This window comes from Rhinoraja longicauda, chromosome 19, assembly GCF_053455715.1.
Source record: "Rhinoraja longicauda isolate Sanriku21f chromosome 19, sRhiLon1.1, whole genome shotgun sequence".
In the NCBI taxonomy this organism is placed as follows: domain Eukaryota; kingdom Metazoa; phylum Chordata; class Chondrichthyes; order Rajiformes; family Arhynchobatidae; genus Rhinoraja; species Rhinoraja longicauda.
The window spans coordinates 17,044,930-17,072,455 of NC_135971.1; the positions used below are offsets into that span (position 1 = coordinate 17,044,930).

Sequence of the window (27,526 nt, forward strand, 5' to 3'; positions counted from 1 at the left end):
GGACAGGGTGGGACGGGGGATGAGAGGGGGAGGAGGGGTTTGAGAAGGTTAGACAGGGGAGCAGGGTTTTGTGATAGGTCATAAATATTACGGCCAGCAAAGGCAACGGCGTTTGCGAAACAGGAACTGAGCTTCATGTTAGGCAGACACAAAACGTTGGAGTAACTCAGCGGGACAGGCAGCATCTCTGGAGAGAAGGAATGGGTGACGTATCGGGTCGAGACCCTTCTTCAGACACCCATTCCTTCTCTCCAGAGACGCTGCCTGACCCGCTGAGTTACTCCAGAATTTTGTGTCTATCTTGAGTATAAAAGTTGGGAGGTCACGTTGCAGTTGTACAAGACGTTAGTGAGCCCATATTTGCGAGTATTGTGTTCAGTTGTGGGCACCGTGTTATGGGAAAGATGAAGTCAAGCTGGAAAGGGTACAGAGAAGATTTACGAGAATGTTAGAGACGTAGAAACATAGAAAATAGGTGCATGAGTAGGCCATTCGGCCCTTTGAGCCATTCAATACGATCATGGCTGATCATCCAAAATCAGTACCCCCGTTCCTGCTTTCTCCCCACATCCCTTAATCCCGTTAGCCCTAAGAGCTAAATCTAACTCTCGCTTGAAAACATCCAGTGAATTGGCCTCCGCTGCCTTCTGTGGCAGAGAATTCCACAAATTCACAACTCTGGGTGATAAAGTTTTTTTTTACCTCAGTTTAAAAATGGCCTCCCCTTTATTCTTAAACTGAGTGGCCCCTGGTTCTGGACTCGCCCAACATTGGGAACATTTTTCCTGCATCTAGCTGGATGTCCCTGGACGTTGCCAGGACTAGAGGGTGTGAGCTACAGGGAGAGGTTGAGCCGGCTGGGACTCTATTCCTCGGAGTGCAGGAGGGTACGGGGGTGATTTTGGGTGCAAGCTTGTACCTGCGGTGATGCTCAGTTCCTGCACTGGGCGTCATGCTGCTGACACGATGCTCGTTGTCCCGGTAGAAGGTTCCGGAGCGGTACGAGGAGCCGTCGTTGGGGACGGAGGAGAAGCACGCCCCGCGGGACGAGCAGCGGCGCTGGGAGGAGGCGCACATGGACGCGGCCCTGCTGCGGTTCGGGGCCCGGGACGCCGGCGAGCGCAACAAGCAGAAGGAGTACGAATTCCTGATGGAGGAGGACGAGATGATCGAGTTTGTCAGCGCCGTGCCCATGCCTGGCACCGTGCCCAAGGTAAGGCCCCGGCTCTGGGAACCGCCGGCCCCTCGCGCAGCGCGGGCAAACTGGGGCGTCACCGCAGACGCTGCTTCATGCAAAACGACAGAGAGTGCTGGAGTAAGTGGTGGCGCAGCGGTACAGTTGCCGCCTCACAGCGCCACAAACCCGGGTTCGATCCCGACTACGGGTGATGTAGCTACCCTCCAGTCTTCAGGAACTACTCCAGAATCTAAAGAGTTTTGAAAAATTATCACTAATGCATCCACTATTTCTGAGGCTACTTCCTTAAGCACTCTGGGATGCAGCCTATCTGGCCCTGGGGATTTATCTGCCTTTAATCCATTTAATTTACCTAACACCACTTCCCGACTAACCTGGATTTCCCTCAGTTCCTCCATCTCATTAGACCCCCGGTCCCCCGCTATTTCCGGCAGACGGTTTATGTCTTCCTTAGTGAAGACAGAACCAAAGTATTTGTTCAATTGGTCTGCCATCTCCTTGTTCCCTATGATCAATTCACCTGTTTCCGACTGCAAGGGACCATCATTTGTCTTAACTAATCTTTTTCTCTTGACATATCTATAACAGCTTTTGCAGTCTGTTTTTATGTTCCCTGCCAGTTTTCCCTCATAATCTATTTTCCCTTTCCTAATTAAGCCCTTTGTCCTCCTCTGCTGGACTCTGAATTTCTCCCAGTCCTCTGGTATGCTACTTTTTCTGGCTAATCTGTATGCTTCATCTTTTGTTTTAATACTATCCTTGATTTCCCTTGTTAGCCACGGATGCACTACCTTTCCTGGTTTGTTCTTTTGCCAAACTGGGATGAACACTTGTAGTAGTTCATCCATGCGACCTTTAAATGCCTTCCATTGCATGTCCACCGTCAACCCTTTCAGCATCAATCGCCAGTCTATCTTGGACAATTCACGCCTCATACCCTCAAAGTTACCTTTCTTTAAGTTCAGAGCAATTGTTTCTGAATTGACTTTGTCACTCTCCATCCTAATGAAGAACTCTACCATATTATGATCACTCTTGCCCAAGGGGCCTCGCACAACAAGACTGCTAACTAACCCTTCCTCATTACTCAATACCCAGTCTAGAATGGCCTGTTCTCTCGTTGGTTCCTCAACATGTTGGTTTAGAAAACCATCTCTCAAACATTCCAAGAAATCCTCTTCCTCAGCACCCCTGCCAGTTTGGTTCACCCAATCTATATGTAGATTGAAGTCACCCATTATAACTGCTGCACATTTAGTGCACGCATTTCTAATTTCCTGCTTGATGCCATCCCCAATCTCACTACTGCTGTTAGGTGGCCTGTACACAACTCCCACTAGCGTTTTCTGCCCCTTAGTGTTTCGTAGCTCTACCCATATCGATTCCACTTCCTCCAAGCTAATGTCCTTCCTTTCCACTGCTTTAATCTCCTCTCTAACCAGTAACGCTACCCCACCTCCTTTTCCTTTCTGTCTATCCCGCCTGAATATAGAATATCCCTGGATGTTGAGCTTCCAGCCTTGGTCACCCTGGAGCCATGTCTCCGTAATCCCAACTATATCATAATCATTAATAACTATCTCCACATTTAATTCATCCACCTTATTACGTATACTCCTTGCATTGAGACACAAAGCCTTCAGGCTTGTTTTTACAACTCTCTTACCCCTTATACAATTATGTTGAAAAGTGGCCCTTTTTGATTTTTGCCCTGGATTTGTCAGTGGCCCTTTTTGATTTTTGCCCTGGATTTGTCAAAGAAGGAGGCTCTGGACAGGGAGGTCTGTGGGATTGAGAAGTTAAAATGGCTGCCAGCTGCGGTAACCCAGCAGGCCTTGGGGGCGTTATTTGACCAGGGGAGGCTTGACCATCCGATGTTTCCAGTGCCTGATGGTGTACAGCCGAGGGCAGCGAGAGTCTTTGACCATCGTTCATTAGTGATAGGAGCAGAATTAGGCCATTCGGCCCGTCTAGCCAACTGCCACAAAATCATAGGGAAAAAAACTGCAGATGCTGGTTTAAATCGAAGGTAGACACAAAATGCTGAAGTAACTCACTCGGGTCAGGCAGCATCTCTGGAGAGAAGGAACGGGTGATGTTTCAGGGTCTGAAGAAGGGTCTCGACCCGAAACGTCACCCATTCCTTCTCTCCCGAGATGCTGCCTGACCCGCTGAGTTACTCCAGCATTTTGTGTCTGCCACTTAATCGTGGCTGATCTGTCTCTCCCTCCGAACCCCATTCTCCTGCCTTCACCCCACAACCCCTGACACCCGCACTAATCAAGAATCCATCTATCTCTGCCTTAAAAATAGCCATTGCATTGGCCTCCACCCCCGTCTGTGGCAAAGAATTCCACAGATTCACCACCCTCTGACTGAAGAAATTCCTCCTCGTCTTCTTCGTAAAGGAACGTCCTTTAATTCTGAGGCTGCGCCCTCTGGTCCTAGACTCTCCCACTAGTGAAAACATCCTCTCCACATCCACTCTATTTCAATGAGGTCCCCGTTCCCCCGTTCTTATAAACTCCAGCGAGCAAAGACCCCATCTTTGTTACGTTAACCCTCTCATCGCCGTACTGGGGGTCGTGTCCCTCACCGAGTTTTTATCCTCCCCACCCGCAGGACGAGGCGAGTGACGTGTCGGAGGCCCAGCGGCAGAAGGAGTCGCTGCAGGAGGTGAGGAGGAGCCTGCCGGTGTTCCCCTACCGGGGAGACCTGCTGGCGGCCGTGGCGCAGCACCAGGTCCTCATCATCGAGGGGGAGACGGGCTCGGGCAAGACCACCCAGATCCCGCAGTACCTGCACGAGGAGGTGTGTGCCCGTGCCGCCTTCTCTCGCCACGGGGGGGGGGGCACTGCCCGCACCGCGTCCTTACCCGGAGGAGAGCCCGACGGAGCCTTTGGGCTTAGCCCCGGCGACATTTGGCGGCCGACCCGCCATCTTAAACTGCACTGCACCCGAACGCAGGAAATACTAGTGTTCACCCCTCCCCCGTGCAAGAAGTCCTTCCCCCCCTCTAGTGCAAGGCCCTTCCCCCTCCCAGTTCAAGAAACCCTTGCCCCCCTCCCAGTGCAAACCCTCCCCCTCCCAGTGCAAGAAACCCTCCCCCCTCCCAGTGCAAGAAACCCTCCCCCCTCCCAGTGCAAGAAACTCTCCCCCCCTCCCAGTGCAAACCCTCCCCCTCCCAGTGCAAACCCTCCCCCCTCCCAGTGCAATCCCTCCCCCCTCCCAGTGTAAGAAACCCTTCCCCCTCCCAGTGCAAGAAACCCCCCCCTCTAGTGCAAGGCCCTTTCCCCCTCCAGTGCAAGAAACCCTTCCACCTCCCAGTGCAAGAAACCCTCCCCCTCCCAGTGCAAGAAACCCTCCCCTTCCAGTGCAAACCCTTGCCCCAGTGCAATAAATCCTAACCCCAGAGCTAAATCCTTACCCCTGTGAAAGGAAATTTTGCCCCAGTGCAAGAAACCCCCCAGTGCACGAAACCCTCCTCTCCAGTGCAAGATACCCTCGCCCCCAGTGCAAGAAACCGCCCCCTCCAGTGCAAGAAACCACCCCCTCCAGGGCAAGAAATCGCCCCCTCCAGTGCAAGAAACCACCCCCTCCAGGGCAAGAAACCGCCCCCTCCCGTGCAAGAAACCCTTCCCCCCCCCTCCAATGCAGGAAGTACCTCCCCCCAGTGCAGGAGGCTTTTCCATCCCCACGTTCCACCCCCCACCCCACCCTGAGCTGCCATGCTGTCTCCGCAGGGCTACACGGCCGGGGGGAAGAAGATTGGCTGCACGCAGCCCCGCCGTGTGGCGGCCATGAGCGTTGCGTCCCGTGTGGCGCAGGAAATCGGGGCCAAGCTGGGCAACGAGGTGAGCGGAGGGGAGGGGGCGGGGGTCCGGGGAGGAGGGCAGAGCGAGGGGCTGTGCAGCGAGGGGAGGGGAGGGGGGAAACAGGGCTTGTAGGGAGTGGATATGAAAGTGGGATAACGCAGGACTCGTGTGAGCGATGGTCGGTGCGGTCTCGGCGGTCCGGAGGGCCCATTTCCACACTGCACCGGAAAAAATAGGAACAGAGCGAGTGGGGACGAATGTCGGAGTTAACAGGGCCTGGACACAGGGGCGGAGGGAGAGAGCAAGGGGCTTGGGAATGAGGTACGAGCGGGGCCGGGGAGCAGAGCTAACAGAGTTAGACTCAATGGGCCGAATGGCCTAATTCTGCTCCTGTGACTGAAGTACTTATGAAGGGTGAGGCTTTTCACACAGGGGTGGCCACAGATGTGTCTCAGTTTAATAGTGACTTTGACAATCATTGAGTCACACAGCAAGGAAACAGGCCCTTCGGCCCAACCTGCTTGTGCTGGCCAAGATGTCCCATCTAAGCTCGACCCATTGGCCCACCTTTGCCCCATAAACTGTTAAACTGAACACAATACTCCAAACGTGGCCTCGCTAACCTCTTGTACAGCCCAAACCTTTTGTACAGCTGTAACATAACATCTCAACTTCTATACTCAGTACTCTAGGCTGATGAAAGGCAGTGTACCAAAAGCTTTCTTGGGCACCTTATCTAACTGTGATGCAACCATTAAGGAACTGGGAACCGGTACGCCTCGATCCCACTGTTCTGCAACACTCCCCAGGGCCCTGCCTTTCACTGTGAAGGTCTGAGTTTAATTTAGTTTAGAGATACAGGATGGAAACAGGCCCTTCGGCCCACCAAGTCCACGCCGACCAACTAAACACCCATTCACACTAAGTACGATGTTGTCCCACTTTCTCAACCACACCGGGAACAATTTACAGAGGGCCAATTAACCTGCAAACCTGCCAGTCTTTGGGACGTGGGAGGAAACCCAAGCGGTCACAGGGAGAACGTATATACACAGACACACGCACGCATGCACACACACGCACGCCGGCACATGCACACACAGTCGCACAGCACCCGTGGTCAGGATTGTACCCGGGTCTCTGGCGCTGTGAGGCAGCAACTCGACCAGCCGCGCCACCGTGCCGCCCCAGATACTTTTCCTAAGTCATATCGAGCAGCCATTTTCTCTCCCCAATGACTCCGACCCAGAGCACCAACAGGGCAAGGAAACACGGGAGTGATATCGTTGAGAGGTGTGGGTGGAGGGTCACGGAGGGAGGGCTGCTGGTGGGTGTCTGTGTTGCTGTGTCGGGGTGTGGTGGTTGACTGTGTGTGTCCCGCTGTGTCTGTGTGGGAGGCCACTAAGTGTCTGTGTGACCCCCTGTGTGTGTGTGAAGCTGCTCTGTGCGTGTGTGTAAGGCCCCACTGTGTGTGTGTGTGTGTGTGAGAGGCCGCTCTGTGTGTGTGTGTGTGTGTGTGTGCCCACTGTGTGTGTGTGTGTGTATGTGTGTGTGTATGTGTGTGTGAGTGCCCCGCTGTGTGTATGTGTGTGTGTGTGTGTGTGTGTGTGTGTGTGCCCACTGTGTGTGTGTGTGTGTGTGTGTGTGTATGTGTGTGTGTGTGTGTGTGTGTGTGTGTGTGTGCCCCGCTGTGTGTGTGTGTGAGGCCGCTGTGTGTGTGTGAGGCCGCTGTGTGTGTGTGTGTGTGTGTATGTGTGTGTGTGTGAGGCCGCTGTGTGTGTGTGAGGCCGCTGTGTGTGTGTGTGTGTGTGAGGCCGCTGTGTGTGCCCCGCTGTGTGTGTGTGTGTGAGATGCCGCTGTGACTGCCGCTCGCTCCGCCACTGTGCAGGTGGGATACAGCATCCGCTTTGAGGACTGCACGTCGGAGCGCACGGTGCTGAGGTACATGACGGACGGCATGCTGCTGCGGGAGTTTCTCACCGAGCCAGACTTGGCCGGTTACAGGTACGAAGGCACATCGGCAGCCAGGTATGAGTTTGGTTTAGTTTAGAGATGCACATGGAAACAGGCCCTTCGGCCCACCTAATCCGAAGCAACCAGCGATCCCCGCACACTAGTTTACCTTAGTTTTAATTTTAAATGGAAAGAGGCCCATTGGCCCACCGATTCCACTTTGACCAGCGTACACTAGTTTACTTTAGTTTTCGTTTCGTGCTAGAGAAACAGGCCCTTCGGCCCACCGAATCCATGCCAACCATCGATCACCCATACATTGGTTTAGTGTTAGAGACACAGGGTGGAAGCAGGCCCACCAAGTCCACGCCATCGATCACCCGTACATTAGTTTAGTTTAGTTTTAAGAGATGCAGCGTGGAAACAGGCAATTCATTCCACTTAGTCCACGCCATCGATCACTAGTTTAGTTTAGTTTTCGTTTGGTTTTAAGGACACAGTGAGTAACCAGATCCTTCGGCCCACCTGGTCCACACTGACCTGCGATCTCTTCTACTCCAGTTTGCCAGTTTTAGAGATACAGCGTGGAAAAGGCCCTTTGGCCCACAGAGTCCACGCCAACCATCAATTACCCGAACACCAATGTAGTTTAGGTTTGGAGATACGGCATTGAAACAGGCCCTTTGTCCCACCGAGTCCGCGCCAACCAGCGATCACCCTGTACACTAGCGCTATCCTACACACCCAGGGACAATTTACAACTTACAGAAGCTAATTGACCTACAAAACCTGTACCTCTTTGGAATGTGGGAGGAAACCAGTGCACCCAGAGAAAACCCACGCGGTCACAGAGAGAACATACAAACTCCATGCAGACAGCACCCGAGAACAGGATCGAGCCCAGGTTTCTGACGCTGTAAGACAACAACTCTACCGCTGCGCCACTGTGCCATACCTCTAAACTCAACTAAACCAAGCCACTATACCTCAGTACACGTGACAATAATAATCTGAACTAAACCACTGTACCTCGGTACACGTGACAATAAACTAAACTATTATTGCATTATCAGATTTGTAGGCTAATTGGCTTGGTAAAATTGTAAATTGACCCTGGTGTTTGTGTGGGACAGTGTTAGTGTGCGGGGATCGCTGGTCGGCGCGGACTCGGTGGGCCGAAGGGCCTGTTTCCACGCTGTATCGCGAAACTAAAGTAAACCGCTGTACCTCGGTATATGTGACAATAATAAACTAAAGTAAACTGTACCTCGGCATATGTGACAATAAACAAAACTATTATTGCATTATCAGATTTGTAGGCTAATTGGCTTGGTAAAATTGTAAATTGACCTTGGTGTTTGTGTGGGACAGTGTTAGTGTGCAGGGATCGCTGGTCGGCGTGGACTCGGTGGGCTGAAGGGCCTGTTTCCACGCTGTATCGCTAAACTAAAGTAAACCGCTGTACCTCGGTACACGTGACAATAATAAACTAAAGTAAACTGTACCTCGGCATATGTGACAATAAATAAATAAACTAAACTGTACCTTGGTACACATGACGATAATAAACTGAAGTAAACTGTACCTCAGTACACGTTGCAATAATAAATGAAACTAAACTGTACCTCGGTACACGTGACGATAATAAATTAAACTAAACTACCTCGGTACACGTGACTAACAAATAAACTAAACTGTACCTCAATACACGGGACAATAATAAACAAAGCGTCCGTTCTGCGTGTCTTTGCAGCGTGGTGATCATTGATGAAGCCCACGAACGCACCCTTCACACCGACATTCTCTTCGGGCTGATCAAGGACATCTCGCGCTTCCGCCCCGACCTCAAGGTGCTCATCGCCAGCGCCACCCTGGACACCGAGAAGTTCTCCACCTTCTTCGACGACGCTCCCGTCTTCCGCATCCCCGGCCGCCGGTTCCCCGTTGACATTTACTACACCAAGGTGCGGTGCCCGAGAGCGTTGGCGCGTGAGCGGTGCGGAGGGGGGATATGGGGAAGTGGCGCGGCTCCAGGGGGGGGTTCAAGAGAATGATCCCAGGAACGAGTGGGTTAATATATGATGAGCGTTTGTCGGCACTGGGCCTCTACTCGCTGGAGTTTAGAAGGATGAGGGGGGACCTCATTGAAACTTACCAAATAGGATTGGATAGGGTGGATGTGGGGAGGATGTTTCCACTATAGAAAATAGACAATAGGTGCAGGAATAGGCCATTCGGCCCTTCGAGCCAGCACCGCCATTCAATGTGATCATGGCTGATCATTCTCAATCAGTACCCCGTTCCTGCCTTCTCCCCATACCCCCTGACTCCGCTATCCTTAAGAGCTCTATCTAGCTCTCTCTTGAATGCATTCAGAGAATTGGCCTCCACTGCCTTCTGAGGCAGAGAATTCCACAGATTCACAACTCTGACTGAAAAAGGTTTTTCCTCATCTCTGTTCTAAATGGCCTACCCCTTATTCTTAAACTGTGGCCCCTGGCTCTGGACTCCCCCAACATTGGGAACATGTTTCCTGCCTCTGACGTGTCCAACCCCTTAATAATCTTATATGTTTTGATAAGATCCCCTCTCATCGTTCTAAATTCCAGTGTGTACAAGCCTAGTCGCTTCAATCTTTCAACATATGACAGTCCCGCCATTCCGGGAATTAACCTTGTAAACCTACGCTGCACGCCCTCAATAGCAACAATGTCCTTCCTCAAATTTGGAGAGTCTAGGACTAGAGGTCATAGCCTCAGAATTAAAGAACGTTCCTTTGGGAAGGAGAGGAGGAGGAATTTCTTTAGTCGGAGGGTGGTGAATGTGTGGAATTCTTTGCATCAGAAGGCTGTGGAGGCCAAGCCAATGGATATTCTTTGGGCAGAGAAAGATAGATTCTTGATTAGTACGGCTGTCAGGGGTTATGGGGAGAAGGCAGGAGAATGGGATTAGGAGGGAGAGATAGATCAGCCAGGATGGAATGGCGGAGTAGACTCGATGAGCCAAATGGCCTAATTCTGCCCCAATCACTTATGACCTTATGGCCAAAGCCTATTCTCATAGTCATAGAGTGATACAGTGTGGAAACAGGCCCTTTGGCCCAACTTGCCCACACTGGCCAACATGTCCCAGTTACACTAGTCCCTCCTGCCTCCCCCCCCCCAATATGCTAATCCAGAGTGAAATGGGACTTGCTCGGATAAGCAGGAAAAATGTTCCCAATGTTGGGGGAGTCCAGAACCAGGGGCCACAGTCTAAGAATAAAGGGGAGGCCATTTAAAACTGAGGTGAGAAAAAACCTTTTTCACCCAAAGAGTCGTGAATTTGTGGAATTCTCTGCCACAGAGGGCAGTGGAGGCCAATTCACTGCATGAATTTAAAAGAGAGTTAGATAGAGCTCGAGGGGCTAGCGGAATCAAGGGATAGGGTGAGAAGGCAGACACAGGTTACTGATCGTGGATGATCAGCCATGCTCACAATGAATGGTGCTGCTGGCTCGAAGGGCCAAATAGCCTCCTCCTGCACCTATTTTCCATGTTTCTGTGTTTTGTAATCCCTCTGCTGCACTAACGTTCCCTCTGCTTCCCCCGCAGGCCCCGGAAGCGGACTATCTAGAAGCCTGCGTGGTTTCCGTCCTACAGATTCACGTCACCCAGCCTCCGGGCGACATCCTGGTGTTCCTCACCGGCCAGGTAAATGTTCCTGGGTCTTTGTCGCTCAGTGGGGTCACCTCGATGGTTCAATGGTACATTATTGTCACTTACAAACGCACAGTGAGATTATTTATCCTGCAGCAGGATCAAGAGTGTTTTAACGTCATCTGTCCCAGATAGAACAATGAAGGTATTTATTCACAAAATGCTGGAGTAACTCAGCAGGTCAGGCAGCATCTCAGGAGAGAAGGAATGGGCGACGTTTCGGGTTGAGACCCTTCTTCAGGCTTAGTACTCTGTGAACATTATAATAAAATATAACAATATCGCTGCTGGACAACGACTCCCACCCCATGCAGGACACTGTCACTGCACTGAGTAGCTCCTTCAGTGACAGACTCCTTCACCCCAAGTGTGTGAAGGAGACATATAGGAGGTCCTCCCTTCCCGCTGCTGTGAGACTGCACAACCAGCACTGCTCCCAGCAGACGAGTCAACAGTGACATTAACTAGGTTAATTCCCAGAATGGCGGGACTGTCGTATGTTGAAAGGCTGGAGCAATTAGGCTTGTATACACTGGAATATAGAAGGATGAGGGGGGATCTTATTGAAACATATAAGATAATTAGGGGATTGGACACATTAGAGGCAGGAAACATGTTCCCAATGATGGGGGAGTCCAGAACAAGGGGCCACAGTTTAAGAATAAGGGGTGTAGGCCATTTAGAACGGAGATGAGGAAGAACTTTTTCAGTCAGAGAGTGGTGAAGGTGTGGAATTCTCTGCCTCAGAAGGCAGTGGAGGCCAGTTCTTTGGATGCTTTCAAGAGAGAGCTGGATAGAGCTCTTAAGGATAGCGGAGTGAGGGGGTATGGGGAGAAGGCAGGAACGGGGTACTGATTGAGAGTGATCAGCCATGATCGCATTGAATGGCGGTGCTGGCTTGAAGGGCTGAATGGCCTACTCCTGCACCTATTGTCTATTGTCTTTACCTTTATTTATAATGATCTCTTGCTATTCACTTTGCTGCTGCAACACTGTAAATTTCCCCGGTGTGGGACAAATATAGGAATATATTACTATTATTATAATAAAAGAGAAAAAGTTCAGTGCACACGTACACGCACACACACACGCGCACACACACACACACACACACACACACACACACACACACACACACACACACACACACACACACACACACACACACACACACACACACATACACACCAAAAAGAAAGTGTTAAAAGACAAAACCACTGGCTCCAAGTCTATGTAGTTCAGAGATTATTTGGAGGTTGTAGTGTTTAATAGCCTGATGGCTGTCAGGAAGAAGCTGTTCCTGAACCTGGATGTTACATTTTTCCGGCTCCTGTTCCTTCTTCCCGCTGGCAGGAATGGAATGGGAGTTTGGCCAGGGTGGTGTGGGTGTTAGATGATGCTGGGTGCCTTTTTGAGCCAGCGACTCCTGCAGATCCCTTCAAATGGTGGGGAGGCCAGTGCCCGTGATGAACTGGGCAGTGTTCACCACTTTTTGCTGCCTTCTTCAGTCAACCATCCCCTGAGGTTCTTTGTTTCCACCCATGATAACAAAGAAACCATTGAACCATGGTCCAGTCTGGCATCTGGTGGTGAGCTTCAGAACTCCAGGTTGGGGGCCGACCAGGCGACTTCCATTTAGGGTCATGCAGATAGCAAAGACTAACACTGAGCATTAATTGTGGGGAAGCTGCAGTAGTTTGGAAGGAAAGGCAAAGCGTAGAGTTTCACTTTGTTTGGTGGTGCAGCGGTAGAGTTGCTGCCTTACAGCAAATACAGCGCTGGAGACCCAGGTTCGATCCTGACTCTGGGTGCTGTCTGTACGTAGTTTGTACGTTTTCCCAGTGACCTATGTGGGTTTTCTCCGAGATCTTCGATTTCCTCCCACATTCCAAAGACGTACAGGTTTGCAGGTTAATTGGTTTAATAAATGTAAAAATTGTCCCTCGTGGGTATAGGATAGTGTTAATTTGCGGGGATCGCTGGTCGGCGCGGACCCGGTGGGCCGAAAGGGCCTGTTTCCGCGCTCTATCTCACAACTAAAAAAACTGAACTACTACATACAATGATAATCTGAAGAAGGGTCTCGACCTGAAACGTGCCTCGCCCTTTTCTCCAGAGATGCTGCCTGACCTGCTGAGGTACTCCAGCATTTTGTGTCTACCTTCTATCCATAACCAGGGTTCACTGTGTTCAACTGTACCTTGGTGCCCATGATGATAAAGAAACCATTGAACCTTGGTCCAGTCTGACATCTGATGGAGAGCTTCAGAACTGCAGGCTGGGGTCCGACCAGGCAACTTCCATTTAGGGTCATGCAGATAGCAAAGACTAACAGATCAGTCTGAAGAAGGGTCTTGACCCGAAACGTCACCCATTCCTTCTTCCCCGAGATGCTGCCTGACCTGCTGTTACTCCAGCATTTTGTGAATAAATACCTTCAATTTGTACCAGCATCTGCAGTTATTTTCTTACAAAGACTAACACTGAGTTAATTGTGGAGGAGCAGCAGTAGTTTGGAAGGAAAGGCAAAGTGTGGAGTTTTACTTTGTTTCTAGGCACTCGGTGCCTAATCTAAGATTTGATATTGTGGCTCATGCTGATGATGGAGTGATGATGGTGCGTGGATGGGTGGGGGTCGCAGTGTTGAAGTCACATAGTGGAAACAGGCCCTTCGGCCCAACCTGCCCACACCGGCCAACATGGCCCAGCTACACTAGTCTCACCTGCCAGCGTTTGGTCCACATCCCTCCCAACCAGTCCTGCACCAGCACTCCAAAGACCCTTTGCACCTCCAATGACTGAATTCCGTGCTTTTGCTGCTGCATTAATTTTCAAAACGACCTACAATGTCACTTGTTATTATATTTAAGGGAGAGATAGATAGATAGATGAGTCTAAAGAAGGGTCTCGACCCGAAAGGTCACCCATTCCTTCTCTCCACAGATGATGCCTGTCCCGCTGAGTTGCTCCAGCATTTTGTGTCTACCATGGAGATAGATAGATTATTGATTAGTACGCGTGTCGTGTTATGGGGAGAAGGCAGGAGAATGGGGTTGAGAGGGAGAGATAAATCAGCCATGATTGAATGGCGGCGTAGACTTGATGGGCTGGATGGCCTAATTCTGATCTTGTCACATATGACCACATGATAAAGAACTGCAGATGCTGGTTTATACCAAAGATTGGCACAAAGTGCTGGAGTAACTCCGCGGGTCAGGCAGCATCTCTGGAGAAATAGGATGGGTGACGTTTCGGGTCTGAAGGAGGGCACCGACCATACAAACCATAAAAAATAGGTGGAGGAGGCCATTTGGCCCTTCGAGCCAGCACCGCCATTCATTGTGATCATGGCTGATCATCCACAATCAGTAACCTGTGTCTGCTCCCCATATCCCTTGATTCCACTAGCCCCTAGAGCTCAATCTAACTCTCTTCTAAATTCATCCAGTGAATTGGCCTCCACTGCCTTCTGCGGCAAAGAATTCCACAAAATCACAACTCTCTGGGTGAAAACGTTTTTTCTCACCTCAGTTTTGTAGCCGCCCTTTTATTCTTAGGCTGCGGCCCCTGGTTCTGGACTCCCCCAACATTGGGAACATTTTTCCTGCATCTAGCTTGTCCAGTCCTTTTATAATTTTATACCTTTCCATAAGATCCTCCTCTCATCCTTCTAAATTCCAGTGAATACAAGCCCAGTCTTTCCAATCTTTCCTCATATGACAGTCCCGCCCGCCATCCCGGGGATTAACCTCGTGAACCTACGCTGCGTTGCCTCAATAGCAAGGTTGACCATGGACCGCCCGATGAGTCGCGGTGATGCATAGGTATTGGGCGGGAGTGCGTGCGTGCTGGGGGCTGCCGGCTTTGTTGGTTTGACTGCAGTTGTACAGGGCCCTGGTGAGACCACATCTGGAGTATTGTGCACAGTTTTGGTCTCCTAATTTGAGGAAGGACATCCTTGTAATTGAGGCAGTGCAGCGTAGGTTCACGAGATTGATCCCTGGGGTGGCGGGACTGTCATATGAGGAAAGATTGAAAAGACTCGGCTTGTATTCGCTGGAGTTTAGAAGGATGAGGAAGAGAGAGCTGGATAGAGCTCTTAAGGATAGCGGAGTCAGGGGGTATGGGGAGAAGGCAGGAACGGGGTACTGATTGAGAATGATCAGCCATGATCACATTGAATGGCGGCGCTGGCTCGAAGGGCCGAATGGCCTCCTCCTGCACCTATTGTCTATTGTCTATTGAGAGGGGATCTTATAGAAACATATGAATTTATAAAAGGACTGGACAAGCTAGATGCAGGAAAAATGGTCCCAATGTTGGGCGAGTCCAGAACCAAGGGCCACAGTCTTAGAATAAAGCGGAGGCCATTTGAAACTGAGTTTGTGGAATTCTCTGCTGCGGAGGGCAGAGGAAGCCAAATCAATGGACGGATTTAAGAGAGGGTTAGATAGAGCTCTAGGGGCTAGTGGAATCAAGGGATATGGGGAGAAGGCAGGTACGGGTTACTGATTGTGGACGGTCAGCCATGATCACAATGAATGGTGGTACTGGCTCGAAGGGCCGAATGGCCTCCTCCTGCATCTATCTTCTGTTTCCGTGTTTTCTATGACTGGTTTTCCTCGGCCCCGCAGGAGGAGATCGAGACCACGTGCGAGATGCTGCAGGAGAGGTGCCGCCGGCTGGGCTCCAAGATCGCCGAGCTGCTGGTGCTGCCCATCTACGCCAACCTGCCCTCCGACATGCAGGCCAAGATCTTCGAGCCCACCCCCCCCGGTGCCAGGAAGGTGAGCGGCTGCTTCAGCCCACGCAGAACACGAGGGCGGCATGGTCATAAGGAATAGGAGCAGAATGAGGCCATTCAGCCCATCACGTCTACTCCGTCGTTCAATCATGGCTGGTCCATCTCTCCCTCCTCACCCCAGTCTCCTGCCTTCTCCCCAAACCTCTGACACCCCGTACTAATCAAGAATCTACCTATCTCTGCCTTAAATATATCCACTGACTTTTTTTAGATTTTAGATTTAGATTTAGAGATACAGCGCAGAAACAGGCCCTTCGTCCCACCGGGTCCGCGCCGCCCAGCGATCCCCGCACACTAACACTATCCTACACCCACTAGGGACAATTTTTTTAAACATTTGCCCAGCCAATTAACCTACATACCTGTACGTCTTTGGATTGTGGGAGGAAACCGAAGATCTCAGAGAAAACCCACGCAGGTCACGGGGAGAACGTACAAACTCCGTACAGACACCGCCCGTAGTCAGGATCGAACCTGAGTCTCCGGCGCTGCATTCGCTGTAAGGCGGCAACTCTACCGCTGCGCCACCGTGCCACCCACAGCCTTCTGCGGGAAAGAATTCCACAGATTCACCACCCTCTGACTCAAGATTTCTCCTCATCCCCTTCCTAAAAGAATGTCCTTCAATTCTGAGGCTATAACCTCTGGTCCGAGGCTCTCCCACAAGTGGAAATATCCTCTCCAAATACACTCTTATCTAACCTTTCACTATTCTGTTTGTGTCAATGAGGTCCCCCCCTATATTCTTCTGAACTCCACCTAGTACAGGCCCAGTGCCGACAAACGCTTGTCGTAGATTAATCTACTCATTCCTGGGATCATTCTTGTAAACCTCCTCAGGACCCTCTCCAGAGCCAGCACATCCCTCCTCAGATATGGTGCCCAAAATTGCTCTCAATATTCCAAATGCGGTCTTCCCCGTGCCTTATAGAGCCCCAGCATTACATCCCTGTTTTTGTAGACAAGCCCTCTTGAAATAAATGACAGCATTCAATTTGCTTTCTTAACTACCGATTCGACTCGCAGATTACCTTTTTGGGAATCCTGCACCAGCACTCCCAAGTCACCTTGCACCTCCGATTTCTGTACTCTCTCTCCCCATTTAGAAGATAGTCTACGACTTTTTCAGTCAGAGAGTTGTAAATCTGTGGAATTCACTGCCTCAGAAGGCAGTGGAGGCCAATTCTCTGAATGCTCTCAAGAGAGAGCTAGATAGAGCTCTTAAGGATAGCGGAGTCAGGGGGTATGGGGAGAAGGCAGGAACGGGGTACTGATTGAGAATGATCAGCCATGATCACATTGAATGGTGGTGCTGGCTCGGCCGAATGGCCTACTCCTGCACCTATTGTCTATTTATTCCTACTACCAAATTGCATGACTCCACACGTTGCTACACTATATTCCATCTGCCACTTCTCTGCCCACTCCCCCAACCTGTCCAGGTCCTTCTGCAGGTCCCTGCTTTCTCTACACAGCGGCAAAGAGCCTGGTTCGATCTAGACCACGGCACGAAACGATACGATAGAACTTTATTTATCCCAGGAGGGAAATTGATCTGCCGACAGTCATAAAACGCAAGACACATGAAACATGAAATTAAAGTCAAGTCAAGTCAATTTTATTTGTATAGCTCATTTAAAAACAACCCACGTTGACCAAAGTGCTGTACATCAGTTCAGGTACTAAGAACGAACATACAATGGCAAAACAACACAAACATAACAGCACATACATAAACAGTTCACAGCGTCCCCTCAGAGGGCCTCAAACGCTAGGGAGTAGAAATAGGTTTTGAGCCTGGACTTAAAGGAGTCGATGGAGGGGTCAGTTCTGATGGGGAGAGGGATGCTGTTCCACAGTCTAGGAGCTGCAACCCCAAAAGCGCGGTCACCCCTGAGCTTAAGCCTAGACCGCGGGATAGTCAGTAGCCCCAAGTCGGCCGACCTGAGGGACCTGGAGTTAGAGAGGTGGGTTAGAAGATTTTTGATGTAGGGGGGGGAAATGTCCATTTAGGGCTTTATATGTGAATAGGAGGAGCTTGAAGTTGATTCTGTACCGTACTGGGAGCCAATGGAGAGAGGCCAGAATCGGGGTGATGTGGTCGAGTGGAAAGGATTGGGGATGTGCACAGATTAGGGTGGGGGGTGAGGGAGTCGGTCTATCCCATGACAGAAGGGGGGAGGAGTTGTACAGTTTGATAGCCACAGGCCTGTGATGTTCTGTGCTGGGCATCTTGGTAGAGCCGGTCTGTTGCTGAAGGTGCTCCTCAGGTTGACCAGTGTGTCATGGAGTGGGTGAGCTGTATTGTCCAGGGTGCTCCGCTTCCTCCCCTCCAAGACGACCACCTATGAATCCAACTCCACCCCCAGCCTTCCTGATGAGTTTGGTGCCGTCTGCATGGAGTTTGCACGTTCTCCCCGTGACCTCGTGGGTTTTCTCCGGGTGCTCCGGCTTCCTCCCACACTCCAAAGACGTGCAGGTTTGCAGCTTAATTGGTTTCTGTAAATTGTCGCCTGTGTGTCGGATAGAACTAGTGTACGGGACGATCGCTGTTCGGCGCGGACTCGGTGGGCCGAAGGGCCTGTTTCCGCGTTGTATCTCGAAACTAAACTAATCTAAAAAGCTGCTGCCTCACGGTGCCAGAGACCGGGGTTTGCTCCTGACCACCGGTGCTGCCTGTTTGAAGGTCCGGCAGCCGGTGAAGTGGACTCGATGGGCCAAATGGCCTAATTCTGCTCCTATCATTCATGAACCTATGAAGAAGGGCCCCGACCTGTACTGTCACTTATTCACGTTCTCCACGTGAGCCGCTGAGTCACTCCAGCACTGTGTGTCCCGCTCTGCATGATGGGGCTTTTCACTGCACCTCGCGACACATGACGATAAACGAAACTGACCTGAACTGAATCACGGGGGCTTCCGCTGGAAGCTATTCACTGCAAACACCTCCAGCCCAGAGCCAGGCAGCGACTGATGGCGGTTTGCCCTGTTTTGGCTTTAGAGATACAGCGCGGAAACGGGCCCTTTTGGCCCACTGGGTCCTCGCTGACCAGCGATTCCCGCACATTAACACTATTCTATACTGTACCCACTGGGGACAATTTCCACATTTACCAAGCCAATTAACGTGCAAACCTGTACGGCTTTGGAATGTGGCAGGAAACCGGAGATCCCGGAGAAAACCCACGCAGGTCACGGGCAGAACGCACAAACTCCGCACAGACAGCGCCCGCAGTCGGGATCGAACCCGGACCACCGGCGCTGCATTCGCTGTGAGGCAGCAACTCTGTCGCCGTGCCGCCCTGCTACAGACAAACGTGCCTTTATTTATTCTCTTACCCCCTCCTCCTCTCAGGTTGTCGTAGCCACCAACATCGCGGAGACCTCCCTGACCATCGACGGCATCATCTACGTGATTGACCCCGGCTTCTGCAAGCAGAAGAGCTACAACGCGCGGACGGGGATGGAGTCCTTGATCGTTACTCCCTGCTCCAGGGTAAGTACCGTCACTCCCCGGCATTCCGGTGGTGTTACCTCTCCCATCGGGCTCGAGGTACAGAAGGGTGAAAACACGCACCTCCAGATTTAGGGATCGTTTCTTCCCGGCTGTTATCGGGCAACTGAACCATCCTACCACCAACGACAGAGCGGTCCTGACCTCCAATCTACTTCATTTGAGACTCTTGGATTATCTTCAATTGGACTTTATCTTGCACTAAACTTTATTCCCTTTATCCTGTATCTGTACACTTCACTGTGAATAGACAATAGACAATAGGTGCAGGAGCAGGCCATTCGGCCCTTCGAGCCTGTACGCACCGCCATTCAATGTGATCATGGCTGATCATTCTCAATCAGTACCCCGTTCCTGCCTTCTCCCCATACCCCCTGACTCCGCTATCCTTAAGAGCTCTATCCAGCTCTCTCTTGAAAGCATCCAACGAACTGGCCTCCACTGCCTTCTGAGGCAGAGAATTCCACACCTTCACCACTCTCTGACTGAAAAAGTTCTTCCTCATCTCCGTTCTAAATGGCCTACCCCTTATTCTTAAACTGTGGCCCCTTGTTCTGGACTCCCCCAACATTGGGAACATGTTTCCTGCCTCTAATGTGTCCAATCCCCTAATTATCTTATATGTTTCAATAAGATCCCCCCTCATCCTTCTAAATTCCAGTGTATACAAACCTAATCGCTCCAGCCTTTCAACATACGACAGTCCCGCCATTCCGGGAATTAACCTAGTGAACCTACGCTGCACGCCCTCAATAGCAAGAATATCCTTCCTCAAATGTGGAGACCAAAACTGCACACAGTACTCCAGGTGCGGTCTCACCAGGGCCCGGTACAACTGTAGAAGGACCTCTTTGCTCCTATACTCAACTCCCAATTGACACCACCCTCTTTAACCACCACCCTCTTTCAGTCAGAGTGCGGTGAATCTGTGAACCTGTCCCAGCATCTGGAAGTGTGCGTTTTCACACTTCTGTACCTTTTGCCCGATGGGAGAGGGGAGAAGAGGGAGTGACCGGGGTGCGACTGGTCCTTGGTGATGCTGCTGGCCTTGCCGAGGCAGCGCGAGGTGTGGATGGAGTCTTGGATGAAGGGATTAAAAGTATATGACTTGGATGAAGGGATTAAAAGTACATGACTTGGATGAAGGGATTAAAAGTACCATTAGCAAATTTGCAGATGATACAAAGCTGGGTGGTAGTGTGAACTGTGAGGAAGATGCTATGAGGTTGCAGGGTGACTTGGACAGGGTGACTTGGACAGTTGTGTGAGTGGGCGGATGCATGGCACATGCAGTTTAATGTGGATAAGTGTGAGGTTATCCACTTTGGTGGTAAGAATAGGAAGGCAGAGTATTATCTGAACGGTGTCAAGTTAGGAACAGGGGACGTACAACGGGATCTGGATGTCCTAATGCATCAGTCACTGAAAGGAAGCATGCAGGTACAGCAGGCAGTGAAGAAAGCCAATGGAATGTTGGCCTTCATAACAAGAGGAGTTGAGTATAGGAGCAAAGAGGTCCTTCTGCAGTTGTACAGGGCCCTAGTGAGACCGCACCTGGAGTACTGTGTGCAGTTTTGGACTCCAAATTTGAGGAAGGATATTCTTGCTATTGAGAACGTGCAGCGTAGGTTTACTAGGTTAATTCCCGGAATGGCGGGACTGTCATATGTTGAAAGACTGGAGCGACTACGCTTGTATACATTGGAATTTAGAAGGATGAGAGGAGATCTTATCGAAACATATAAGATTATTAAGGGGTTGGACACGTTAGAGGCAGGAAACATGTTCCCAATATTGGGGGAGTCCAGAATAAGGGGCCACAGTTTAAGAATAAGGGGTAGGCCATTTAGAACTGAGATGAGGAAAAACTTTTTCAGTCAGAGAGTTGTGAATCTGTGGAATTCTCTGCCTCAGAAGGCAGTGGAGGCCAATTCTCTGAATGCATTGAAGAGAGAGCTAGATAGAGCTCTTAAGGATAGCGGAGTCAGGGGGTACGGGGAGAAAGCAGGAACGGGGTACTGATTGAGAATGATCAGCCATGATCACATTGAATGGCGGTGCTGGCTCGAAGGGCCGAATGGCCTCCTCCTGCACCTATTGTCTATTGTCTATTTGATATCGATGGAAGGGAGGTCGGTTTGTGTGATGGTCTGGGTTGCGCCCACAATTCGCTGCAACGACGCATTGAATGCATGCTCAGCCTCCGAGAATGTCGGGAGAACAGTACAGTACCATAAGCGTATCAGGGGTTATGGGGAGAAGGCAGGGGGATGGGGTTAGGCGGGAGAGATAGATTAGCCATTATTGAATGGCGGAGTAGACTTGATGGGCTGAATGGCCCAATTCTGCTCCTAACACTTATGACTATATAACCTTGTATCTCTAGTTTCCCTCTCTCAAGAAGGGTCTCGACCCGAAACATCACCCATTTGTGTGGTCTAATTCTATTCCTATCACTTACGATCCAAGAGTTTTTTCCCCAATTCTTGTAGTCTTGGGTCATAAGATCACGAGTGACAGGAGTAGAATTAGGCCGCACAAAATACGTAGGAAGGAAATGCAGATGTTGGTTTACGCCGAAGATGGACACTGAAGTAACTTAGCGGGATAGGCAGCATTCTGGAGAGGAGGAATGGGTGACGTTTCGGGTCAAGACCCATCTTCGGAGAGGGATCTAGAGATACAAGACGAAAAAGGTCATGTGATGGGAGTAGAATTAGGCCATTAGGCCCAGCAAGTGTAGTCCGCCATTCAATCTTGGCTGATCTATCTCTCCCTCCTAACCCCATTCTCCTGCCTTCTCCCCGTAACCCCAGGCGCCCATACTTATCGAGAATCTATCTATCTCTGGATGGAGCTGATCATTTTGCCCGAAGATAGACACAAAATGCTGGAGTAACTCAGCGTGACAGGCAGCATCTCTGGAGATAAGAAGGAATGGGCGATGTTCAGTCTGAAGAAGGGTCTCGACCCGAAACGTCACCCATTCCCTCTCTCCAGGTACGCTGCCCGTCCCGCTGAGTTACCCAGCTTTTTGTGTCTATCTTCGGTTTAAACCAGCACCTGCAGTGATCGTTTTGCACCGCTTTCTTCCCGCACACCTCCAGGCCTCTGCGAACCAGCGGGCGGGCAGGGCAGGGCGCGTGGCGGCGGGGAAGTGCTTCCGACTCTACACGGCCTGGGCCTTCAAGCACGAGATGGAGGAGACTGCAGTGCCCGAGATCCAGCGGACAAACCTGGGCAACGTCGTCCTACTGCTGAAGAGCCTGGGTAAGCAGAGAGCCTGCCTTCTGTCCACACACACGCAAACGCACACACACAAACGCGCGCGCGCACACACACACACACACACACACACACACACACACACACACACACGCAAGCCTCTGTCCCTCCCTTCCCCTCCTCCTTCCCAGATCTCCCTCTATCTTCCTGTCTCCACCTATATCCTTCCTTTGTCCCGCCCCCCCCTGACATCAGTCTGAAGAAGGGTCTCGACCCGAAACGTCACCCATTCCTTCTCTCCCGAGATGCTGCCTGACCTGCTGAGTTACTCCAGCATTTTGTGAATAAATCACACACGCAAGCACAGACGCACGCACACGCAAGCACACACACACACGCAAGCACGCACACCCTTACCAACAAAGACAATATCGGTGTCGGAAGGAACCGCAGATGTTAAAGTTCGGTTCTTAAAACAGACAACAACACAAACAGTTAAAGGTAAACCAGGCAAAGCTTTAATTATTGTCAGACGGGAGTGGCGGGGACCAGTGCTAAGGGTGTATGACCATTATCAGCACTCCCCGTGCTTCCACTCAAAGATACAGCATTTTCGCAGCATTTTTATACAGAATTTGCGGCAAGAATGTTTAACACAACATTTTCTTCAAATCAATCACAAATGGTATCAAACACAATATACTTGTCACCCGACAGTCATAAAATATTCCACACAATAAGTCATTAGTCGAAGGTAAGGATGCTTATCATACCATAGAAGGTCTTGTTTACACACTCCCCCACAAGTAGTCAACAGTTAACCACATCCTAATCTTAACGAGAGCATTGTCCATCGTCTTTCCCAGACATTCTTCCCAGGCATAACAGGATATACTATCGAAGCCTGGCATTCAAGCTTTAGGAATCACATAGTTGCATCCTGCCTGGTGCAATTTTGCAAACATCAGCTATTCAGGACCCAAAGTTCGGGCTGATCCTCTTTATTCGTTCTACCATTTTATTATTTCTGTGGTTTCCAAGGATTGTAAGTTTCAGCTATCGGACACATCCTTATGAGGAATTAGCATTCCTCCACTTTCAGCAATGCAGAACCCCCAAAAGCATAACGGCCAAGCATCCCATCATGCAAAGTTAATAGCCATTAGCCCTTTCACAGATGCTGGTTTACACCGAAAATAGCTGGAGTAACTCAGCGGGACAGGCAGCATCTCCGGAGAGAAGGAATGGGTGACGGTTTGGGTCGAGGCCCTTCTTCAGACTAGTCATGGGAAAGGGGAATGAGAAAGATAGAGTGTGGGAAAGAACTGCAGATGCTGGTTTATATCGAAGGTAGACACAAAATGCTGGAGCAACTCAGCGGGACAGGCTGCATCTCTGGAGAGAAGGAATGGGTGACATTTCGGGTCAAGAACCTTCTTCTTCAGAGGGGTTGGGGTTAGACGTCTGAAGAAGGGCCTCGACCCGAAACGTCACCCCTTCCTTCTCTCCAGAGATGCTGCCCGACCCGCTGAGTTACTCCAGCATTTTGTGTCTACCTTCAAGAGATATAGATGATGGTGGAGGGAGATAAAGAGCACACGCAAGGTTTGCAAAAAAGAACGATGATAAAGGAAGCAGGCCATTCGTTGTTAGCTGTTTGTTGGTTGAAAACGAGAAGCTCGTGCGACTTGGGTGGGCGAAGGGATGGATAGAGAGGGAATCCCGGGGTTGCTTGAAGGTAGAGAAATCAATATTCATACTACTGTGTTGTAAATTGCCCAAGGGAAATACTGTATGGGATGCTGTTCCTACAATTTAGTTTTAGCCTCACTCTGACAATGGAGGAGACCTCGAACAGAAAGGTCATGGTGGGAATGGGAAGGAGAATTAAAGTGTGTAGCAACTGGGAGATTAGGTAGGTCCAGGCAGACTGAGGCTTGGCTGGCCGGGTGGTGTGCAGAAGAAAGCTGGCAAAATGATCAGCTCCATTCAATAGTGACTGAGACACTATTGGGACTATTCCCTGGAGCGCAGGGGGAATGAGGGGTGATCTTTTGAGGTGTGTATTCAATCATGAGAGGAATAGATCGGGTAGATGCCACAGAGTCTCTTGCCCAGAGTAGGGGAATCGAGGGCCATGGGACAGGTTTAAGGTGAAGGGGAAAAGATTTCATAAGAATCTTGAGGGGTGACGTTTTCACACAAAGGGTGGTGGGTGAATGGAACGAGCTGCCAGAGGAGGGAATTGAGGCAGGGACTATCCCAATGTTTATGAAACAGTTGAACAGTTAGTTACATGGATAGGATAAAAACTTACAAAATTCTTAAGGGGTTGGACAGGCTAGATGCAGGAAGATTGTTCCCGATGTCGGGGAAGTCCAGAACAAGGGGTCACAGTTTAAGGATATGGGGGAAGTCTTTTAGGACCGAGATGAGAAAGTTTTTTTTCACACAGAGAGTGGTGAATCTGTGGAATTCTCTGCCACAGAAGGTAGTTGAGGCCAGTTCATTGGCTATATTTAAGAGGGAGTTAGATGTGGCCCTTGTGGCTAAAGGGATCAGGGGGTTATGGAGAGAAGGCAGGTACAGGTTACTGAGTTGGATGATCAGCCATGATCATATTGAATGGCGGTGCGTACAGGCTCGAAGGGCCGAATGGCCTACTCCTGCACCTATTTTCTATGTTTCTATGTTTCTATGACAGGTTTTGCACCGCTTGCTTCCCGCACACCTCCAGGCCTCTGCGAACCAACGGGCGGGCAGGGCAGGGTGGGAATAATGTAGCTGGGACATGTTGGCCGGTGTGGGCATGTAGGGCAGAAGGGCCTGTGTCCATACTGTATCGCTCCATGCCTCCGTAAATCAAAGTGCAGCATTGTAGATCACACTTTCTGGGGCGGCACAGTGGCGCAGCGACAGAGTTGTTGCCTCACAAGCCGCCAGAGACCCGGGTTCGATCCTGACCTCATGTGCTGTCTGTACGGAGCACTGAGATACGTACCGGAAAGTACCGGAAAGATGTACCATTGGAGAGGAGGTTTACTACGATGCCGAAGAAAGACACAGAGCGCTGGAGTAACGCAGCGGGTCAGGCAGCATCTCTGGAGATGCCTGTCCCACTGAATTACTCCAACGTTCTGTGTCTACCGTCGGTTTAAACCAGCATCTGCAGTTCCTTCCCACACATTGACCGCAATGTCGCCTGGATTGGGTTTCGGCCGCTGGGAGAGGTTGGGCAGACATGGATTGTTTTCACCGGAACGTCAGAGGTTGAAGGGAGGGTTGGCAGAAGGCTCGGCTCGATGGTGGGTCGGCAGGGTATTGGCGCAGCGGTCGAGTTTCTGCCTCGCGGGGCCAGAGACCCGGGTTCGATCCTGACCACGGGTGCTGTCTGTACGGAGAGAGAGAAGAGAGAGGGTAAAAACACGATGCATAGAACACAGACCAGAAGATAGATGCAAAATGCTGGAGTAACTCAGCGGGACAGGCAGCGTCTCTGGAGAGAAGGAATGGGTGACGTTTCGGGTCGAGACATCTTAAACTAATTGTGGGCGTTCCTGTGCTGTTTAGTTCAGCGATACAATGGGGAAACAGGCCCTTTGGCCCACCGTGTCCGCACCGATCAGCGAACCTCCCACATTAACACTATTCTACACTTACTGGGGACAATTTACATTTATACCAAGACAATTAACCTACCAACCGGCACGTCTTTGGAGTGTGGGAGGAAGGCGAAGACCTCGGAGAAAACCCACGCAGGTCACGGGGAGAACGTACAAACTCCGTACAGGCAGCGTCCGCGGTCCGGATCAAACCCGGGTCCCTGGCGCTGTGAGGCAGCAACCCTACCGCTGCGCCACTTCTGTTCTGTGTTCCACACACCATGTTTTAACCTTTTCTCTCTATCGGCACTCTCTATCAGGAATCAACGACTTGATCCACTTTGACTTCATGGACCCTCCGCCCCACGAGACGCTGGTGCTGGCCCTGGAGCAGCTGTACGCTCTGGGAGCGCTCAACCACCTGGGCGAGCTCACGAAGGTAAGATGTACTACCTCCCCCCCCCCCTCACCCCAACCTCCCCGCCCCTCCCCCCCTTCCCCTCAGGAACACATTCCGCCCTGCCCGCACACCCGCCCCTCTCTCACACAGTCACCCAGCACGGAAACAGGCCCTTCGGCCCATCTCCGTCGCCATCATGGCCACCCCACACCATCCTGGCCACATACCCATTTCACCCCTGCCATCGGGAGGAAGGTACAGGAGCCTGAAAACTGTAACGCCCAGGTTTGGGAACAGCTTCTTCCCAACAGCCATCAGGCTATTAAACACTACAACCTCAAATAAAAGCACTGGACTACATGGACTATTATTATTATTATTATTTTGATTATTATTACTAGACCAAGTGGACCCGTTGCGCCCAAACCTCTCCTGCATTGGTGCTCTCCTCCCCCCCCCCAAGCCCCTTACCTCACTCCCCCCCATACCTCCCCCCCCCCCCCATACCACCCCCCCATCCCTCCTCCCCATCACTAGGAGATAGATTTAAATTTTAAAATGTGAATACCTTTAAAAATATAACACCGATTTCAATGAAACTTCATCCATTAGCACCAAAGGGATGACGGTGAGTAAGTTGGGCCTAAAATTGTTCCGCTTTCGTGTACCGTTGTGGCTGTAGTTCAGGAACAAACAAACAAACAAACAAACAAGCAAACGAGAGTTTTACCACATAGATTTACAGTGTACTATTCTGTTCAAGAGAGAGCTAGATAGAGCTCTTAAAGATAACGGAGTCAGTGGGTATGGGGAGAAGGCAGGAACGGGGTACTGGTTGTGAATGATCAGCCATGATCACATTGAATGGCGGTGGTGGCTCGAAGGGCTGAATGGCCTCCTCCTGCACTTATTGTCTATTGTTACTCTATCCCTCGCTCTTTCTCCCTCTCCCACTTTCTCTCTCTCTCCCCCCCTCTCTCTCTCTGCCCCCCTGTCTCTCTCTCTCTCCGCTCTCTCTCTCTCTTTCTCTCTCTGACCATGCACCGATCTCTGTGTACTTGCAGCTTGGCCGAAGAATGGCGGAACTCCCTGTCGACCCCATGCTTTCAAAAATGATCCTGGCTTCCGAAAAGTAAGTCCCGCTGGCGACGTGATCGTTCACCCCCTCGGTGTCTGATTCCACTTGTGATTTAGTTTAGCTTAGTTTAGTTTGGAGACACAGCGCGGAAACAGGCCCTTCCGGCCCACCGAGTCCGCACAGACCAGTGATCTCCGCACAACAACAATATCCCACGCAAACACACGCGCACGAGGCAC

At 50.8% G+C, this 27,526-nt stretch overlaps 2 protein-coding genes across 3 annotated transcripts in view; one reads left to right on the plus strand and one right to left on the minus strand.

Moving 5' to 3' along the window:
- The window catches only part of dhx16 (DEAH (Asp-Glu-Ala-His) box polypeptide 16), a 37,945-nt gene extending 10,600 nt beyond the window's left edge, over positions 1 to 27,345 (plus strand). For both annotated transcript variants that reach the window (XM_078416330.1, XM_078416331.1), the window contains exons 7-17: positions 986 to 1,213; positions 3,821 to 4,009; positions 4,942 to 5,052; positions 6,902 to 7,017; positions 8,720 to 8,930; positions 10,560 to 10,658; positions 15,299 to 15,451; positions 18,824 to 18,964; positions 22,090 to 22,252; positions 26,130 to 26,248; positions 27,274 to 27,345. In XM_078416330.1, coding sequence (XP_078272456.1) covers positions 986 to 1,213; positions 3,821 to 4,009; positions 4,942 to 5,052; positions 6,902 to 7,017; positions 8,720 to 8,930; positions 10,560 to 10,658; positions 15,299 to 15,451; positions 18,824 to 18,964; positions 22,090 to 22,252; positions 26,130 to 26,248; positions 27,274 to 27,345 — 1,602 coding nt within the window. The remainder of the gene's footprint in view (positions 1 to 985; positions 1,214 to 3,820; positions 4,010 to 4,941; positions 5,053 to 6,901; positions 7,018 to 8,719; positions 8,931 to 10,559; positions 10,659 to 15,298; positions 15,452 to 18,823; positions 18,965 to 22,089; positions 22,253 to 26,129; positions 26,249 to 27,273) is intronic.
- The window catches only part of LOC144602868 (pre-mRNA-splicing factor ATP-dependent RNA helicase DHX16-like), a 783,352-nt gene that overhangs the window by 134,307 nt on the left and 621,519 nt on the right, over positions 1 to 27,526 (minus strand). The gene's annotated exons all lie outside the window — the stretch shown is intronic.